The following is a 20,127-nucleotide window of genomic DNA, read 5'->3' as shown; positions in this document are numbered from 1 at the left end:
TGCCGCGGCTCCAGGCTCCAGACACGCTCCGGAGATCCACTAGGCTGAGATACCCAAAAATTGATTGCGCTTTCACCCGGAGCCTGGGTGAGTGAAGTTCACCAAATATGACTCGGATCAGACATACCAAGTTCTGGACTGCTTCTCGCTCGGAAGGCGGCAAGCCATTGATCTGGTCCGGAGTTAAGCTGAGTACTTGCATGAGCATTTGCTGTACATCCAGGCACGTGAGTTAAACATCTAGATCAAGGCAAATCAGGACAGACCCTTTGGGCCGGATCAATGCTCAGGTCAGGCATGGGAGCCGGGTGGGGCGGGGGTGGAGGCCGATACCAAGACTGTTGTTGCTGCGGAGCTGACATATGCGACGGGGGCTGTTGGTGCGTGTACATACTCGGTGGAGCGGTTGACTGTGGGGGCGGGGCGGACATTGGCGGAGGTATGTGCGGTTGGGGCTGGGGCTGGTGCATGGGTGGAGGCTGCTGGTATTGCATTGTGTGGTGGGGCGGTTGAGAAATTCCTGGACCCGGGGGAGCCCCGCTACCCGCAGTTGCTTGAAGCATGCGCTGTGCAATTGCCATTTCGCTCGACGGTCGCTCCACACCGAAATTATTACGACATACCTGAAGAACACTCTGGTCTACTATTTTGTTCAGCAGCAATGCTTGGAACAAAGCATAAGCATACTGCGGATGCGCAACGAGAAGTGCCTTCGCTTGATCCGGGTGGGTGATCACAAAAGCCTACACAAACAAGATCCGCACACACGTCATTAATTCTGAGTCACTCCCCGGTGCAGACCGCAGCACACCTTCATCTGGGCAAGCACTTCGACCAATTGAGCCGGGCTCATAGTTGCAAGTGTCTGACTGATGGTATCTAATGCAGTCGACCCAGGAGGTATGGGTACACCGGGTGGCAAACTTGACAAGAAAGAATTTGGGTCTTGAGTTTTGGGTTGATCGCGAAGATTATCATATCGGTCGCGGTCGCGGTCTTGTTGCTCACGGTGATCACGCCAGCGGCCTCTCGGATCACTCCCATCGAGCAGCTCGCCTCGCACAGTGGTCTTGCCTTCGAGGAAGGGATCGGAGTCGGCGAGGTCAATTCGTAACGGGCGGCCACCAACATCGGCATTATTGAGGTTCCGAACAGCAGATGCAGCGGTTTCATGATCTTCAAGGCACAAATGCGAACACATAAGTTTTGAGTCCGTGTAAACCGGTACGGGTAACACAGAATGACACAGTGAATCGAGAGAGACGCGACGAGAGGCACAAGTTAGGCGGGATTGCGGAAAAGAGCCGATTTGAAGTCAGACATGCATCAAGGTATACAAAAATAAAAAATGAATTGGATGTACCAGCAAATTCACAGAAGCCATAACCTCTAGGTTTCCCTGTCTCTCTGTCGAAGACCAGTCTAAAAAAGCATTGGCATAAGTAGGTGTGCGGGCCAGGAAGAGTGAGACGGACCTGAAGCCCACGACTTGACCGACCGACTTGAAGACGTCGATGAGTTGTTCCTATACAAAAAGGTTCTGTCGGAATGGTACCATGAAAGATTGATGACTTTCCTCTCCCATGTTGTAGGGGACATTCCCCACTGGAGGGAAAAAGGTGTTAGTAAAAGCAATGCGACACCCAGGGTGGACCTACCGAAAACAACCTTACTCATTTCGAGAACGTGTCGAGACTGAAAGAAAGCAATGCAAAATTGAGTTGCTACGAGAACGGTCGGGAAAGTTCAATGGGTTAAGCGCTGGTAAGTCACGGTAATTTCGGGCCACAGGATGATGTGTGACATTGTGACATTGACAAAATTCTGACGAATCGTTTCGCTGATTCATATCCCTTCAAAGTTCAAACTCTTGTCTCGGTTCATAAGCAAAGCTGGGTTCCGTATGACTTGCTAAGATCCTTACTGCTCGGTCTAAAGTCAGTGAGAGTCATTGTCACTGCGGCCTCGTCAATGGTAGCACTTTCAACTGATTAGCCTCATTCACGGATCAGCCCAGTCCTCCGAGCTCAAGTCGGACTCATCGAGACTCCACTCAAGATGCTGTGTGTCAACTGTGTGTGGTCTCTACTGGACCCCGCCCGGACTGCTGTGTCAAGCTGTGCATGTGCACAGCCTCATTCCGATCATTCGGGTAGAAAATTGGGGCATGTCCTGGACTAATCATGCCGATCTCGGCAAGATGCGACATTTATAAAGAGTCTGCAAAATCTTGCAACACAACATTCGATAAATGACCGTCACCACTTCTCCTCTTCGCAAACTGTCTAACTCTCGGAATACCAACGAACAATTCCAGGCCTTGGATCGTGCCTTGGCAAGGAGATATGTCTTTCGTCTGCTTCACGAACAAAGGTTGCGTAGAGTGCAAGAACAATCTCAAGGCGACGTGATATTCAAACCAAGGTACGAGTTGCATTTTGTACTGGTCGAAAACCTTTCCGCTAACATCATTTTCAGAGCAGAAATATGTGACGATCCATCTTCCTCGCGTATTACAGCCACGCTTGAACTTCCCGGCATGAAAGCAGATGATGTACGGGTCACACTCGAGCGCAATAACCTTCTCGCTGTTTCAGGCGAACGCGTCTCAAAAGCACCTTCTGATCAGTCTGCATCCGTGAACTATCCTGTGAGGGAGATCAAGTACGGAAAGTTTCTTCGTACACTGGATGTTCCATCTGGTACAATGGTGAGTTCCACGAATTCGTGGCTTCTGTATCACTATCTAACCCTATTTGTCCAGATGAGTACCATATCAGCGACAATGAGTGATGGCATGCTGCTCGTATCTTGGCCTCGCTTTCCTCCGGGCGCTATATCTCGTTCTCCGCAGTGATTCTTCTGCCATGCTGTAGCATCATGTTCTACCATATCCGTTCTCCTGGACAGCTCTCCCGGCTCCTACATTATGATTTGTATGCTATGCACAATTTGTATCCCTAGATGGGTATATTTTTGGTACAGGGGTTAATTGTTACCATAGATATCTCCACTTATTCACTGTTTTTGTTGCAGTTTTGATTGCCATCGAAGACTTATACACGCGCACTTAGAGTCATCGCTGACAGGTTCCTGTGTTGTATGATAGCACTTGGCAGATTCACACCGGCAATGTATTGTTACAATTTTGGATTTCATACACGTTGGGAGAACAATGTAAATGTATTGGACGAGTCACAACCTAATTTTCGCAAGCCTGCGCCTTACTAATTGCAAATGCACATCTGACAGCCTCCGTAGCAGGCCGTCTCTCCATATAGCTACCACTCACATTCGTCAGGTTTTGCGGGTTCTGCATCAGAACCATCCGGACTGGTATACTGCTCCCAGACCGGAGACTTGTCTAGCTTGTAAATATTCGGATTGCCGGTGCGCACGAAGGAAAGCCAGTAAGCAATGAGTTCGGAAGCGAATGCGGCTTCGGCGGGTGTCTGTGGCATAAATGTCGCAGAGCCATTGAACCTAAAAAGTCACTTCTGTGAGTCCGTGCTTTTATTTAGGATGGACTGTGTCAGATGCCCACCCAGTGTTTGTGCCATCAAACATCATCCAGTTCTCCGCAGCATGTTCAACGACGTCGGTACCGCTCGTGGGGTTGGGTGTGTTGTACCGATAAGTCCAAGTGTTGGAATGTAGCGAAGATGGGCTGCCCATGGCCTGGCGCTGACGCGTACAAATGGGGTATTGTTAGTATGATTCAAGAGACTATGGCGGTGTATTATATTAGGCTCAGACTTACACCGCATATCAATTCAGGTTCTCCTGTGGCCACCTGCAACTGCTGACTCGGAGAATTAAATTCATCTACTGGATATAGCCGCAAGAACTCCCGAATGTCTGCGTCTGTCAGTGATGGGAAAAATCCCTTAAGTGCCAGAGGGATACTCTCTCCGTCAGAACGAGTCTCATTGGACGTTGCGCTATGAAACGTTGCCATCAGTGGGAGCGCGGCACCGAAATGACTCCTCTTGTGTCAACGTACCCAACTATAAGCGGAACATGAACGAACTCGTTGCGCTGGAACTTTGACGTAGGATGTCCTGTGATCAACACGCCGTCCAAGACGGGGTGGAATGCATTATACGACCCGGAACTGCTTCCCGTCAGCTGCGGAAATGAGTGCTTTTGAGTGGACAGGACGCACAACCTTCCCTGGACTGCAGCATCCTGTGCCCGTGCAAGCGCGCTGATTGTTGCACCACGGAGGCATGTCATTTGCTCTGCCACAGGACCCGTTCCACACCCTGCATACGATGCGTAGAATTGGAAGAGTGGCTGTTATTCGGCGTTAGATTGGGCGTCTATCTAGGTTCAGCGCTTAGCATACCTGCTGTTGCACAGGGGTGGGAAGTGGCGTCCTGAAGACGCTTTGCGCAATGGCGCCAGAAAAAAGCTGTTCCCCTTCGTTGGCAATCATGTGCAGTCCACGGAGCTACCGCCGGCGCTCTGACCGTTGATGGTCACTTCAGTTGGGACGCCGCCAAATTTGCCGATGCTATGACTTGACCCATTTGAGCGCCTGGATTTGGTCCTTGATCCCCGCATTAAAGTCGCCGTATGCGGGGTCGGTGAACTCGGGAGTGCTCAAGAAGCCGAAAGAATCAAGACGGTAATAAACAGACACGATGATAACATTCGGACTTTGGTTGATCCAGCTATCAAATGGCCAGTTGCGTGGATTTCCACGAACATAACCTGTGACAACCGATGAGTAAACAGCTACGGTCGTCCTTGTCACTTGATAACACGGCTTACCTCCACCATGAATATAGAACAGCACAGGCACTACTTACACAGAACCGTTGGTAAAGCAATGAGAAATTAGGACGCACAGGTTAAACATCTGAAACATACAATTATTGCCTGCTTTGGCACCGTATGGTGCGTAGATGTTGACTTTCAAGCAGTCCTCCGATCCCGCTCCTCCCGCATCCATGGCTGGATCACGGTCCGAGTCAGAGAAAATATCTAAGTTAAAGTTAATCACACATACAACCGTGACCTGTTGTTCCCTGGATACAAAAGTCTGGGTAGTAGGTTGCGCTGACCACTGCTTTCCCGCTCAAGTTAGCCTCTTCACTCACACGCGTCGTGTTCAGAGGGACAGTTGCGTGGAAGCGCAGGTCGCCTACAGGGGGCTCGGCATACGGTATGCCAAGGTATGCCACCGTGTTTGGGTATGACTGGCTGCCCAGATATGTCGCATATCCTACATCGACTGTGGGGCCCATGGAGGTCTGTGCAAGTGCACCATGCAATAGGGCGAGGTTCAGCAACGTGAACATTGCGCTGAGCATTTCTGAGTGGGGAGATCGGAGAGTCGTCTGCCATTCAACAAGCATGGGTTTTTTAAACCCCCTTCTGCGGAACAGCCCACTGTTCCGCGGGAGTAGGTCACTGATAGGTGACCAGGTGGCCATTGAATCTGGTAATAATTCATACAGTGCAAGGCCGGGCTTATGCTTTGAAGATTGTTTTAGGAAACCGAGGCGAAAGACTTCACCCCGCTTTCGACGGTGCATTACGCTTCGGGGTGCCAGGACATTTCGAAGGGGTTCACGGTAACGAAGAGGTTGATAAAGCGGAAAATCTGACTGCAGAGAGTCAGAGAAACAATAGCTATCACGATATTTGCAACCATCTCTCACATTATCTCCGCCACGAACCCCTGAATTCCTAGATCTCAGTATTTCAGCCCTCATGCAAGCGCGAAAAAAAAACGCATTCTTGTGGGTCCGTCTCAGGCAGAAATCGCCGCGTTAAGCTCGCATGCACCAACTGGACTCCAAAGTCACCTAAACTCACCGCACTTCTAATGAACCTTCGCTCGCGACACATCCCGCCCGCATCGGTCAGGAAAGCTGCCTCCCCCTCACGTGCTGCCCTCAGTGTCCATCATATTCGAGGAGACAGTGCATCATTCCCGTTTGACTGCTTCCACTTGCACCGTACCAGATGATGCCGTCTCCGCCTTTAAGTTCAACTCTCGAAGCGCCGCGCACTGGATACGCCACTGTGGCGCTATCCATTAGCAAATTACAGTTGCGCCGTGCTCACCATGTCTAGGACTTCGAGCCCCACGGCCTTCGTTCTCCTTCTCCAACTGGCTGGACAATGACCACCATATATACATAATGATAGAAGCACTGTAAAAGCTGTTTATAGCAGGTAAATACAATTAAACGGAAGGCTTAACTTGCTGTAATGTACGAACACATTAAAGATGAATGTATCCAATCAGATCGTGATATAGTTACAGTACTTGAGGCGAATCAACCGCATCGCACGGGATAAGTGCAATCGTGAAGACAAATGCAATCATGAATCAGTCAACGGGCTTGTGGACCGAGATGGGAAAAGTACCCTGGAGGAAGAGATGCGTTATGTACGAAGGAGGACCACCTGTCTTCCAGCACCAAATCCCCTTGCTGTCCTTGTTGGGGACCATATAGCGAAGGAGCGCACGGAGAGCGAGAGTATAATGGCCCAGAAACCTCCCGGTGAAGCAATTCCAACTCAGGCAGCCCAACCGTCCCTTCCTCAAGTGTATAGTCAACCCCTTCCGGAACCGAAGGGATGTTGAGATGCGACTGATAATTGTCCCGTTGGTTTGGGGGCTTGTTTTGAGTCGCCGTGGAACTCGCAAGCTGGATTGGAAGTTGGGAAGTCCGCGAAACTTGCTTGCAAGATTTTGTGACCAATATTGTCCGACCACCAAACACCTCTAGTTCGTCAGGCTCATCCTCTGATTCAGAAGACGGCAGGTGGTTGACGTGTTGAAGGGGATCCATCCTCGCATGGACCGCTTTTTGACGAAGCCGAAGCAAAATTGGCTTCGGAGGCATAATAGTGAGCTTTGGTAACTGACAGCCACCCTTGCTCAAAACTCACCAGCGCCTTTTTGGCGCGGCTACTAGTCTGCGCCGCTTCGTGAAACAATGAGCACGCCCTTTCCAGATGCTCGAATGGGTCCGGGTCCAACTTTATGCCTAGTCTTCGGATGGCAACGGTGCCAACGATAACCTTGATGAATTATTGTTAGCACAAACCGCCACATGAGATATATATCCGCGTACTGATGCTGAGAATGCAAATGACCATATTCGCCATACTCGGGAACATAATACGGGTTGTGACGTGAATTGGTTGATAGTTGTTGTGATCAGTATACTGGCACATTGGTAGGCAACCATGAATGATCGGCCTAGAGGGCTTCTAAGCGGATCTGAAGGAAAATCTGACATAGCCTGTGCAAAGAAACCTCTGTGCAAGAACATGAGCGCTTTGCAATTCAAGTCAGTCAATATGAAAGCATGAAAGCACTGTGACACGCACTGAGTTCTCTGTAACGCGATTGAGCAAAGGAGCGCATCTCCATGGGCGTACGGTCGAAATTAGTTGAATCCGTAAACACAGGTACAGAAAACTCTCGTATTTTGCGGTCCAACTCGAGGACAGTTTGGTAGTCAGGTGGCTTTGCAGCCTGAGTGAGCTCGATGATCGATGCTAGACACTCCATCGTGTACCGAGAACTCCAGTTGCCAACTTTGCAATGTATTAGAGCTCTTTCTCATGCAGTTATGTGGTGAAATGACCTTACATCCAATGGGGATTTCTCCAGACTGGTACGTAGCCTCGTCACAGTCACTAGGGATTTGGCAGTCGACGACAGCTGGCATAATCACGGGAGGGCGCCCAGTGACCAGGCTTTGCCAGAGAGTTTGAGAAAAGAGAGTCCAGAAGTATGAACGGCGTTCATAAGCTTCTCGCCCCTCAAAACCCCATCGTGAAGGATCCTTGTCTACATGGTGACATTAGCCACGTATCACTGGTTGCCTTGTGACACAACATACGGAACCCAATCTAATAATGCTCGTCAGAGGTCTGTCTGATGATCGTGATACCTGTAGCTTGGAACTAACCTGAAGTGCGGCTTGACCAGCAAGGTTGAGAAGGGAATAACAAAGTTCCAAGTTGCTCTCGACGCCACTCATGCCGTAGTACACGCTCATAAGATGCAAGACCTTAAGCGTGACCACAGACCGCTCCGAAAACACAGATTGCAGGCACAAGGCGGCGCGCGCCATTCTTTGATAGTGACGAGCTTCGGCGTTATATGGGGGAAGGGCAGGATCAACCAAAGCTCCGATCGCTAGCACACTGAATAACAAGGCCAGGTCATGTGGACCGTAACGAGGCCGCTCCAATGATTTTATCCCCGGTCTGTATATCAACGGGATGAGATGGTCAATAATTTGCTGTCGCGAAACTATTTGGAACATCCATGAGAGAGACTTTAGGAAGGTCTCACATAGCGAAACAGCGCGCTGGATTGACGGTAAGTAGGATTCTATCATCTCTCGGATCCGTTCTTTAGGAAGCCCCGAGGGTGTGAAAGGGAAAGCCTTGTCAAGGGCGCTGATGTGAGAAGGCAGGTAATCAGCATCGATTTCTTGTTCCTCTGTCGATGATGACGGAACCCCTGGGATAGCTCGTTTTGCAGCCTATGTGGTCATTGTTGGCTGGGCGCTCCAGAAGAGTGGATAAGACAAACCAGCAATAAACTCTAAAGCTGAAGTAAGTTTCATAGCGTGTCATGGGAAATTGTCTAGTCCGCACCTCAGAACCCCCGGAAGGTCCAAAGAAACGAGAAGCACCAGATTGTGGATCACCATCAAGGTGCAAAGAGCCTAAAGAATCTATCAGACCATGTAGATTGAATTCTGCCCTCGTAGGTGTGGTGTCGACGCTGCTCCCGTTATCAGCCTCTTCAGATGACCATATTTTGGCCAGCAATGGGTGCGGCGGAGTGGAAGTATTGACCTGCAGGATCGCAAGAGCGTCCTCAAGTGAGCGCATTCGCTCTTCCAGCTTGGCAGCCTTGTGACGTAGATAATCTTCGGCAACACCGACGAAGCTGATGGTAGGAATGCCATCTTCAGACTTAGTGCACCTGTATGGCGGCGCCATGCTTACCGGCTACCTTTTCCTGGAGGCATCGTACCTACGCATGATCTGTATGCAAGATTTCCATGTTCGATGTCATGAATGAATTCTCACCATTAGGGCAAAGCATACTGCATCCTCTTTTGATACAAGTAGAGCATGGCACTATGGGTACGATCAGTCCGATGTCCAGGACAACTTTAAAGTAAAAGATTTACCTTGCCTGTCACATCGGGCTTTCAGTCTGATAGGTTATCATGAAAAGTAAATATCACGACAAAGAGACCATTGTGATAGAAAACAGACCTACGACACTCCGCGCATGCTATCTCTCCTCTTGTTCGCTGTCTGTCCTTGCTGTTGCTCATCACAGAGAAGATCAACGTCGGAGTCTCGACTAGTACTACTGCATGGTAATGTCGCGGTTTAAATGGGATCCTCGGACTCGGGTGCAGAGCAGATCTATATTAATAGGGTCAGTTTCTTGGCGAAATCAAAGCAGTGGAACTGATTCAAAGATTGCTATTGAGTTCCCGGCACTGATTTCGCGATTTTATGGCATGAAGGGATAGAGTTCGCATCCCATTTTTATGCTTCAGTCAATGATGCTCGGCTAATCGTTTTACCGACCATGATGTTTCTTCCACACTACGACGGTCTGCGTGTTAAGGGTAGGCATCAGTGTACACTTCCTATCAAAATCTGTCCCAATATTGTGACCATAGGACTTCAGGCCAACCCTACAATGGTCAGCTCTCTTAGGTACTAAATAGTAGCAATATGATGCTATTACTCAGCTAGTTTTTAGTATTAAAGTACCGACAACGAGGTCGCGGTCACGGTCATTGCCGAGCCCAGTGCATTAAGTTCCCCTGGACAGGTCGAAAACACGCATGGTCTTCGTGATAAGAATAGAACCTCCGCTCTCCTACACTCCACTCTCTTTGCTGGCACCATCGGATTGGTTAAGTACCAGTAACTATCCCCTGGAGGTTACAGGCACTCAGTAAGATTGAAGCCAGTTTCGGTTCGCCTTTCTGTGGATTCATGGTGCTATATTGAGAATGCTGCCATGCATAACCCACGAGGGTCTGATATCCTTGATGGGCCTGATCTGATAAGTAATCGCCTTCAGCTTAGACCCTTAAGGTATGACAGTCGATATTGATGGATGATGCTCTTACCGCCAAGACTTTGAAGGGCACATCCATGTCGGCAGAATGCGCTCGTTGTTGACCTTTGAAATTTGGCCCAGATTGATTTTCTGCTATTATGTCTATCGCGGATATGTTCTTTGACCCAAACTGAGTTATGAAACTTCTCAGCAGCGTAGCAGCGGCACTGCCACAGGGAACGTTCACGCGACGCGCGTTCAATGAAGAAACTTCCGATAGTCGCTACGCCACTGCTGCAATTACGATTACTTACTCATTGCATAAAGTTGAAGTCACTGTCACTAGGCCGCATCTGGTACGAAGTCGAGTCGGTCGAAAAGCGCTTGAAGTCAAAGTTCAGATGTGTTTTGGAGCTTTTCTTTACGCAACTGAGTCGCCCCAAGCGGCTGAATTTCCAAAGCCTGTGTTTGGGCATCACGGGCATGCGTAGTGACCACTATAGAGAAGCAATCACTTGAGCGCTGTTGCTGATTGGCAAGTACATAAGCAAATGAAGGTACTTCCCTACGCGCGCGGGGCTACTGGAGTGCCGGCATAGCCATCGTGGAGCGTTTTTTGAGTTTTTTGAGGTTTGGGGTTGTCCTGATACTAGGTGGCGATTATCGTGAATTGATTTGGGCGACAGTCGGCTGATGACGGCGCAAGAGCAAGCTTAGAAAACAATTTATCACATGTTCAAAGCTCGCTTCCTGGGCACTGAGAACATTAATTCAAGTCGCTGTAATTTGTACCAACGAGTCCACATGTCTACATGTTGTCTTTGGCGGCTTCAGAACTTTGTAAAGAATTTGCAATTTTGGGAAGGTCTTTTGTATGTGCAATCGATAGGGTTCCCATTTAAATTGAGTTGTCAGTAGCTGATTCGCGTTCTAGATGCAGTGACTAGTCAGCTGGGTTCACAGCTACATATCGCTGGAGAACTCTCGTGCAGAACTTTGTAACGAATTTGCAATTTTTGTGCCCGACTGAGAAGTTGGTTCCACTCAAGATTACTTGAAGGAGGCATCAATATATCCTGTGATTTGTGGTTCGGTACTTGGAGATACGAGATAAGACAATATGATTAGTACGCATGCTATCTGGGTGTTGTAACAATGTTTAATTCCCGCTCCAAATGTACTGAGGGTAGACAGTTGATGTCACCGCGTGTACGACACTGCTTATTTCAATCGATTATCTTGCTGGCGTGAGGACTCGTGAGGAGCATCCTTAAGACCAACGTAAGACAATAAGAGTAGTAGACGGTTACTGCAGCGACGTCGGCGGTGATGCTGGGCAGTCTGTCATCACGAACGATGGTGCGTTGCCCGGACCCGAACTCGGAGCTTTGAATCCCTTCTCCATCTTCCCCAATAAAATCTGTGGGAGGTGGAAGCACCCAGGAGATGATGTTCGCGGGAGCAAACACTATCGAGTGTCCATATCAGATAGCTGTATCAACAGCCGAAATGAAAATTATTGTCTGTGAAGTCGGGTAGAATCACAGCGCGCTCATTTCCATGGGTGGCGCGGTATTGAATTCATTGTCAGTAATGAGGCATGTGGGACTTTGAGGGTCCGCGCTGGAAACGAAATGAATGGTACTCATGACGATTACCCAGCGAGCTGCTCATTGCCAATACATTTGGAATCGCGTGATAAATCGTCGATGTCAACGTCGAATGTGCCTGCGTCCAAATTGGCGATCCGGCTGTTGCTGTGTGAAGGAACATTAAAACGTCGCACTCTCGGAAAGCGGCATGTGTGGAGTCATACACCTTCTTGAGCACCAGTTAACACCCCCCAGAGTCCCCCAGACAATTTCAAGTATTCGGAAACTTCATGTTTGTCATAAACAGTGTCGCATGATACCAAGAAATCAGCGCAACAGGTAGTAAACGAAGTGAGCGTACTTTGAGAACTTTTATACCCTCTCAATAACGCGATACTAAATGTGAGTCTTACGGTCTCATTTCACATGCCAAGGCCGCGCAGAACCGTCGGATGTCCACAGTTTGTACGCAATGTGAACCTGTTTGCTGGCATCAGCGATTAGAGGGGCCGATTCTGGATGAATAGAGTAAGAGGCGAGTATTCCACTGTGAGTAAGTAGGCAGACCATATAGAACGACGACGGTCGTGCCTTTTCTACTATGTTGACTAACTGGAGAACAAGCAAGCTCTCCTACTCGCACCTTGTCGAATGGTCTCTTGAAATGTCCTGTGTGGAACAGAAACACTGTCAATGAATGATCGTAAATTTCTCGTGGTCTGTCTGGCTTGAGAGGTGCTGATCTTGTTGTTCAGCATGTGATTGCTATCGAACCATTTTGACCCCACTATCGGACGGCACTGGAAGGAGCCTTGCTGTAGGAAACCGAACAAATTACTTCAGCATTATGGCCGCAACGGCGAGACGGAAAAACCAAAAACCACACACATGTGTAAGGCGGCGATTTAGACGGCAAGTAGTGACATGTGGGATTCAGTGGGAATACATTTACATTTAGGATTGAATCAAAGTATCTCCATGATGTCTTCACCAAGTCCACCTTCTGCAGATGGTACTACTCAACTTTATCTTATCAGATATGGTGCTGCAAGCGCCGAATGAGCGTGAGTGCTTTCAGGCGTTAGAGGTGAATATGCGGCATACCAAACGGGAGCAGTCTAGGCTACCAAAATTTCAGGAGGTAGCCACACCAATGATAGGGACGAGGAGTGGAATTAACCCACACACTCAAACATGTACAAGTCGTAACGAACCGGAGCCTACATCTTGGCGATCGCCACGGAGACTAATGGGCTTTTTAGTATTAGTAGTCCTGGTGAATGAAGACTGTCTGTTGGATTCGCTGGGAGGAGGGGATCAGATCGTGATGAAGGACATAGCTAATTGCATCGACGAATCGATGTTCGAGGATCACTAACGTTATTCTGGAGAAGATCTTCGGGAAAGCGGAACTTGAAGGCATGGGGGTTTGGGTGTATTTGTGGTTCGCAGCGTGGACCCGTTAAGTCCGTTAAATGTCAGGTCCCTTGGGGTGTCATCTTTTTTCGGATCGGCGGGTACATGCGGAGGCACTTCTTCATTCCTTCATTCCATCGTGTTCCATCGATGAAAGGTGTTGTTTAGATAGTTTAAAGGACTGCTAGTCATCGTTGTAGACGGTGTTGAGAGTCACGCCACAGCTGCTGCTGGATAGTCAGCGTGACGTGTGACAAGAAAGTGTGACTTTACATTGTGTTGACTGTTGGCTTGTTTTTTCGTGCAAGCAGGCAAGACACGACAACCATTGGCGACCTGTCAGTACGCCATTCAAGCTTTTAGTACCAAGGCGTTACAGGATATCCCAGGAGACTTCAAATTTACTACTTTTACGCTTCAAGTTGGTCTGTGCGTTGTTCTTTTGCCGAGTTTCGTTCCCTGGGAACAGCTCCGCAGCAGTCGTTCCGAGTTACTTTTGAGTCGCAGGACAGGTTTTTGTTGGTAAGTGAAATCCATTGGTACAATCAAAAGTAAACGCAGGGTGCATGCCCGCGCTTTCCGGCCGGTCAATAAAATCTCATCATATCCATTTTCTCGTTTAGCATTTGTTATCACAGATCTTCGACGCTATCTCTCGATCCGAAATCCTCTAACTTGGTCAGAACCTGTTGTAAAACGTAAGCTCCACTATCCCCCTACACGTATCCCCCATGTTAACTAACAATTCCCCTCTAGCACTAACGTCTGGGTCGGGCGCTAACGACCCTAAACTCGTGCGTCTCTCATGCATCCTGTTCTAGACCGTCTGTCCTCATCATACCTAGACGGCTCACAATGAACTACTCCCCGCAATTAGCACCGCAACCAGGTTCTACTCAACTAGGTCACAACCAATTCCCCCAACGACCTACGTCCTCGGGCATGTCCTTTGGAATCCCCATGAATGCCAACCAAGGCATATCCATGAATCCCTCCCAAATGAACGGCGCAAATATGACCATGAATCCCGGCAACAACATGGGTGTGCCCATGAACCCAACCATGTCGATGAATCCGCACAATATGGCCATGAACAACATGCCAATGAACATGAACATGAACAACATCAATCCATCCTTCCTTGCCGCTTTCCAGAACTCCCAAAACTCTCAGAATGGCATGATGGCCAAATTTCCAAACTATCAGGCCTCTCAGCAGCCCATCCCCCCTTCCACGCCTAATCTTGGCTCTACGCAGGGCCAGGGTCAGTCAATATCGCCTTCGCAGCTCATGTCAGCTCCCCCGTCACAGCTTATGGGACAACAGTCACATTCACAAGGGCCTAATTTGACCCTCACTCCCGCACAGCTCCTTCAACAGCAACAAGGTGGCATGAACCAGGCCTCTATGGGCACCATGCACCCGGCTATGGGCGGAATGGGCGGGATGAACATGGGCGGCGGTGGAATGCAGAATATGAATATGGGCAACGCCATGCCCAATATCAGTGGAGGTGGGATGAACATGGCCACTGGTATGCAGAACATGAGCGGGAACATGGGCATGTCAAATATGATGAGCGGTATGCCAAACCTCAGCAACCCTCAGGTACGTATGACCATGACGCCTCAGCGTTGGGCGCAGATGTCGCCGCAGGAGCGTGTCGTCTTCCAGCAGCAACGGCAGCAACTTGGCATAGGTCAACCTCCAAGCGCTCCCAATCAGCAGCACCACGAACGGGGCCCAAGTCTGACGCACGACCGCCCACCGAGCCAGCATGGGAGACACGACCGTGCTTCAAGCCAATCCCATGACAGGCAGCCCAGTCAGCAGCCGCAGGACGTCTCTCAGGTCACTGACCGCCCCTCCTCATCCGCTTCTATTCGCTCCCACCATTCCCACCACAACCTTGACTCTGGTCTGATGCCCCCACCATCCTCTCGACCCGGTACTTCCGGCGGCGTTATGGGTGCTCAAACAGTAAATCCACGGATGAACCAACAATCCATGAATTTAAACCCACATCTTAACATGGCGCCCGGTTCCAACATCAATCCTAACATGAACGTCAGCAGTAACATCAACCCGCACATGAACCAGACCTCGAATATCAACTCTGCGATGAATCCAACTCAGGTCCAGATGCACATGAATATGGCTCCATCGAATATCAATCCCGCGATGAACCAGAATCTGAATCCGCATCTGAACCGCCCTCCGACGAGAGCGGATTCTGCACATGGACTTGCTGCGTCGCCAAAGCAATCACCGAGGATGTCGGGAATGATGAATCTCCCTGGTGGCCCTCCTGGGGGCATGCCCGGTAGCATGGGTGGCCAGGTCAACCTTGGAATGATGACGGGCATGCCAAGCGGTACGATGGGAATGCATGGTGTCCCCATGAGTGGTGTCCCCGGTGGTGGCATGAATATGGGTATGGGCGGTAATATGAATGCAGCCATGGGAAGCATGGGCAACGCTGGTGTAGGTGGCATGGGTAATCTTGGCCCGGTGAACATGAATGCCAACACTGTGGGCGGTTTGGGAGCCGGCGGTAGCATGTTAGGCGGAGCGGGGGGAGGTCTCATGGGCCCACCTGTGATTCCTCAATCTATGCAGCGGCCTGACAGAGATCAGATGATGCAGAGAGAGCGCTCGGGCTCGCTCCATGGACGTGAACAGGTGAGGAGTACACCTCCGTTCTTCTCGTATCGTGAACTGACTTGGCAAACGTTCTTTTACTCGTTAATGCGTTATCGCCTCTGTTGTGCCACAGAGTATGCCTCCGGCGTCTGCCGCACCATTTATGGGTCAGGGTCTCGATAACTCCGGCGTCCAGGTATTGGGATTGGGGAATATGGCTGGTGGCATGGGTAGTATGCCTCGGCAGCAATCTCAACCGCCAGTCAACCCACATCAGCAATCTCCTGCCCGCCAAATACCCCCAGGCCACCGCTCCCCCATGCCTCCTGTTCGCAAAGCCGGGGAGATACCCAGCGCTCCAGCGCTTCCCGGTACCCCAAACGCTGCCGCACCACATCCAGGCGCAGCTGCGGTTCCGAAACTCCCCCCCCACCTTGCATCGCTCAATCCCGCCGTGACCAAGATCTCGTATATCCCTTACACCGTACACTCAAAACCCGGAGCAACTACCGATGGCGAAGATGAGAAGCCGCCTGCCGAAGGTGCCACCGATTCTGAAGACGCTGATGCTTCCTCGCAGGTCAAAGTTGAAGACCCTGTGAAGCTGCTGACCCCTTCGGAGATATCCATGTTGAAGGAGATCATGAAGCGTGATGCTGCATACGATGCGCTACACCGAACCAAACAAGCACGTATAGTCCACGAGTTGCGCACGCTCGGTCCTGCGTCGCGAAGCGCCTGGTGGGAGCGTGATCATGTTCCAACCATGGGCATGAACCGCAGACCCGAACGGTTCGATGTGAGATATCCAAGAGTCCCCAATGTGGACCGGGGCTCGAATACAAGTTCGAGGAAGAAGGGTGTGAGGAGAGAAGGCATTCGGATGTGAGTTCTCGTTGTGTCTTCTTTTTGTTTGAGGAGATTGATTGATTCCCGCGGGTTTAATAGACCCAGGAAGCTCCCTCCTGAGCTGGCCAACCGCCCCGAGCAACTCGTGCCGATCAGACTCGAGTTCGATGTGGAGCATCATAAGATGCGCGAGACCTTTGTATGGAATTTGAATGGTAGGCTTCTTGCTTCGAGTTACTTTATAATTCGTTAGTGACGCTGTTGTTTAGATCCCGTCATCACCCCCGAGCATTTTGCGCAGACGCTCATTGAGGATTATGCACTGCCCCAGAGTTATCACGGTGTCATCGTGAGAGCGATTCAGGAGCAGCTGGGCGATTTCAAGGCTCACATTGCCAGTGTGGATGGCGACTGGAGACCTCCGTCCTCAGCGAGGGAGATGGCGATGATGGATGGTTATAAAGCGGATGAAGAAGATGGGAATGACGCGGATGTGCGGGAGACGGACGCCGAAGACGCTACCAACGACTATGATCGCAAGTTACTTGAAGATGATGACCTGACCATGGTGGACCGGGGTAGTCTTGACGATGAAGACGTCAAATGGTGGGAATCATGGCGCAAACGATCACGGCAAGAAAGCGCATTTGCTCGCAGCATATCCTTGAGAAATAGCCGTAAACGGCGCAAGGTGGCATCGGTCAAGGTTGAGGAAAGCGACGCATTCGAGACTGACAAGGAAAGGCCACACACTGCGGACGAGATCGAGGTCGATGAGAAGACGGTGCATGAGGATTTACGTATCTTGATCAAGGTATTCGATTGATCCTCCCCTGTTGTGTTTCATGTATCGGTGCTAATCTTCTGATCGTAGCTTGACATCATAGTCGGATCTATGAAGTTGGATGATCAATTTGAATGGGATCTTGAGAATGTCGATGCCTCCCCTGAACAGTTCGCGGACGTGTATGCGAAAGAGCTGGGTCTTGGTGGGGAATTCAGGTGCGTAGGGTTGTGTATCTATGACTTCATAACTGACTTCTTCTCCAGAACGGCCATTGCGCATTGCATACGAGAACAAGTTCAAATTTATCAAAAGTCGCTGTTCCTCGTTGGCCACCCCTCAGATGGATCGCTTGTCCAAGACGATGACCTGCGCATGTCCTTCCTGCCCAGTCTCACATCCGGTGCCAGAATGATGGATCAAGTACCGTCGTTCACACCGCTGCTCAACTATCTCAGCGACGGCGAGATTGAACGTAGTGAGAAGGAGAGGGAGAAAGAGCTCACCAAGCGCAGGAAACGGAATACACGAGGCCGTCGAGGTATTGCGTTACCTGATCGGGAGCCTAATCGCACGTACCGCACACCTGCTATCGGGTTCCCAGAGCTGGATGCTGCAACCCTTGCGTTGGCCGCCGCGAATGCGCCGACTTCAAGACGTGCTGCGGCCGCCGCTGCTTCTCTCACGATTGCCAACATGGTGGCCTCAGAAAATGGCACGAGCGTCATGCCGCTGCAGTTGCCTCCCCAGCAGATCATAGCTACTGTCGCTGCTGGAAAAGAGAAGAAACCTAAAGGGTTGTTCAAGGCACCTTCGTATCCTTCTTCCGTGCTTCGTCCTCGTGCTCAGGTCACTGCTCCCACACCGTCGACAGCGGTCGAATCAACGTCAATGCTGCCTTCATCGTTTCTTGACACTGAGGCACCCGCCTCCTCAGTTAGTATCCCTCCCCCTGATTTGCGAGCTGTTGCAAAGAAAGCCAAGGAGCTCGAAAGGGAGGCCAAGGAAAAAGAGTTTGTCGATGGACAGCATGCTAATGTTATTAACGGGGTGTGGCACTGCTCGAACTGCGGGTGTCCGGAGAGCGTTGCTATCGGACGAAGAAAGGGCCCATTGGGCGACAAATCGCAATGTGGCACATGTGGTGCGTCGACCTTTTCGGCTAATCAATCATACACTTCTGACAATTTATCGTTATCCAGGTAAATTCTGGCATCGACACCGCAGACCCCGCCCTGTAACATATAACCAGGATCCCGATTACCATTTGAGCCTCAGGCACGAAACAGAACAGGTTAAAATCGGGGTGAAACGAAAAGGACGAGCGCCGAATTCTCAGTTGGCTGCTGATGGCCAAGATACGCCTAGTCGACAGAAATCAGACGTCTTTGTCGATATCTCTACTCGACTGCCTGTGGTGGCTTCCGAAGACGACAGAGCCATGTCGCCAGTATCGACTGCCTCTAGTGATACAGAAGCTCCTCTTGCCCAACGCGTTACAAAAACCAATGGTGCCAACCATGCAGGACCCGCGTCGTTACCTGGGTCGCCACATCCAACAAGCAACGGGGCTGCACATCCTACTTCGCCCAGGGAAAGTAGTGCTCCAATTTCAAACGGCTTATACGTCAGCGTTTTCCCTCTGAGACCAGGATCTTATTGATGCTGAATATTAAGTGAACAGGCCGCTCCGCCATGGCTAACTACAGCAATTCGTTCGCTTCAGGACCAATACCCAGATGATAAGTTCGAGGCAATCCTACGTAGACAGAGCCCACGTGCTGTACCAGAGTGGAGGATGAAATGTCTGGATTGCCCTGGCAAGGTTCGTCCGTACAACTAGACTTGGACCAACGCAGACTTAAGTTTGGTTTGCAGCTATATAACTCTGGGCCTGGGGATACGCTGTCGAACTACGAAGTCCATCTTAGAAACCGACAACATCGATTACGGGTGAACGCTCGTCTGACGCAGGCGTTAGCATCATAGTAGACGGTTTGCATCGTTCGTGTTGGCTGGCTTGCGCTATTTCAGTATTTTTCTTTGTGCATCTGTTGTGTTCATATGCTATCTGTATAACGTATATATACCTTTGCTTGTAATCGCTATTGGATTACTAAACCCATCAGCGCAGACTGGTCAAACTCACCATGTGAAGCATGTGACGTATTTGGCAATGAAGTTCATCCACCCAAGTGCCCGTTCCACTGAGTGTACCGTCCGAGCTCCACTTGAGAGCCCGCGAGAATAGAAGGCGGACGCTGCTGCAGAAAGCACGAACTATTGTTGTTTTGTATTCTCTCATGTTCATGGGCTGTTTGCTTGTTATTCTCCCTTGGGTTGCAGTAAAACGAGATTTCCAAACACCGTGTAAGCACCTGCGCCACGAGAGAGGGATCACCTTGACTCTGTCAGGTCAGCGTCCCACTCACTAACTAAGTTCCATGACCCGCTGGCTAGTATATCGTTGTCTGGAGGAATGTCTGAAGTGATAACCACGCTGGTGTGACCATCCAAGGGAGCTCTGATGACCTTCCCACTCTCAGCATCGTGCACCCATGGAGATGAAGCGAAATTGTGAAGCAACGACGGTAGACGATACTCTTCTGGGCTAAATTGGAGCGCTTCAGAGTAGCGCTTGATGTCAAGGTTGAGATTGTGTGGGTTTCTCCGTTCCTTAAACAGTGTGCCAGCGACCGGTTGGCAGGTTATTTAACAAATCAGCGTGTTCTGGGTGGGATGGTGGTCGCAGGTGTAGAGCT

The 20,127-nt window shown here is 50.2% G+C and overlaps 5 protein-coding genes across 5 annotated transcripts; 2 read left to right on the top strand and 3 right to left on the bottom strand.

Annotated features, from left to right (window-relative positions):
* Positions 1-39: 39 nt before the first annotated feature.
* DEU56DRAFT_871583 (hinge domain of cleavage stimulation factor subunit 2-domain-containing protein) lies at positions 40-1,677 on the bottom strand (the record flags this gene model as incomplete). The annotated part of the gene is made up of 8 exons (XM_041355712.1): positions 40-69; positions 128-211; positions 267-743; positions 812-1,176; positions 1,364-1,422; positions 1,476-1,525; positions 1,556-1,605; positions 1,659-1,677. 8 exons carry the CDS (start codon positions 1,675-1,677, stop codon positions 40-42), a joined length of 1,134 nt encoding a protein of 377 aa, XP_041208106.1.
* A 574-nt stretch (positions 1,678-2,251) lies between these two features.
* Positions 2,252-2,857, top strand: DEU56DRAFT_913124 (HSP20-like chaperone; the record flags this gene model as incomplete). The annotated part of the gene is made up of 3 exons (XM_041357489.1): positions 2,252-2,424; positions 2,479-2,710; positions 2,765-2,857. The coding sequence occupies 3 exons, from the start codon at positions 2,252-2,254 to the stop codon at positions 2,855-2,857; spliced, it is 498 nt and encodes a 165-aa protein (XP_041208105.1).
* A 345-nt stretch (positions 2,858-3,202) lies between these two features.
* Positions 3,203-5,318, bottom strand: DEU56DRAFT_871582 (Alpha/Beta hydrolase protein; the record flags this gene model as incomplete). The annotated part of the gene is made up of 11 exons (XM_041355711.1): positions 3,203-3,313; positions 3,354-3,483; positions 3,545-3,684; positions 3,761-3,941; positions 4,004-4,114; positions 4,166-4,296; positions 4,349-4,453; positions 4,529-4,716; positions 4,777-4,806; positions 4,876-4,959; positions 5,015-5,318. 11 exons carry the CDS (start codon positions 5,316-5,318, stop codon positions 3,203-3,205), a joined length of 1,515 nt encoding a protein of 504 aa, XP_041208104.1.
* A 718-nt stretch (positions 5,319-6,036) lies between these two features.
* DEU56DRAFT_366305 (fungal-specific transcription factor domain-containing protein) lies at positions 6,037-9,070 on the bottom strand. Its single transcript, XM_041345882.1, has 10 exons — positions 8,998-9,070; positions 8,641-8,938; positions 8,576-8,587; positions 7,944-8,525; positions 7,875-7,884; positions 7,622-7,822; positions 7,357-7,566; positions 7,098-7,303; positions 6,913-7,044; positions 6,037-6,854 (listed from the first exon to the last, which is right to left on the bottom strand). The coding sequence occupies exons 1-10, from the start codon at positions 9,018-9,020 to the stop codon at positions 6,351-6,353; spliced, it is 2,178 nt and encodes a 725-aa protein (XP_041208103.1). The 5' UTR covers positions 9,021-9,070; the 3' UTR covers positions 6,037-6,350.
* A 6,981-nt stretch (positions 9,071-16,051) lies between these two features.
* Positions 16,052-19,354, top strand: DEU56DRAFT_737333 (SNF5-domain-containing protein; the record flags this gene model as incomplete). Its single annotated transcript, XM_041348577.1, has 9 exons — positions 16,052-16,617; positions 16,681-16,796; positions 16,851-16,981; positions 17,084-17,395; positions 17,456-17,583; positions 17,632-18,509; positions 18,568-18,998; positions 19,050-19,190; positions 19,244-19,354. The coding sequence occupies 9 exons, from the start codon at positions 16,052-16,054 to the stop codon at positions 19,352-19,354; spliced, it is 2,814 nt and encodes a 937-aa protein (XP_041208102.1).
* Between the last annotated feature and the right edge of the window lie 773 nt (positions 19,355-20,127).

Source organism: Suillus clintonianus, assembly GCF_016758775.1.
Source record: "Suillus clintonianus strain FC179 chromosome Unknown DEU56scaffold_39, whole genome shotgun sequence".
NCBI lineage: Eukaryota > Fungi > Basidiomycota > Agaricomycetes > Boletales > Suillaceae > Suillus > Suillus clintonianus.
Note: the sequence above shows the minus strand (reverse complement) of the source record. Positions and strands in the feature narration are given on the sequence as shown.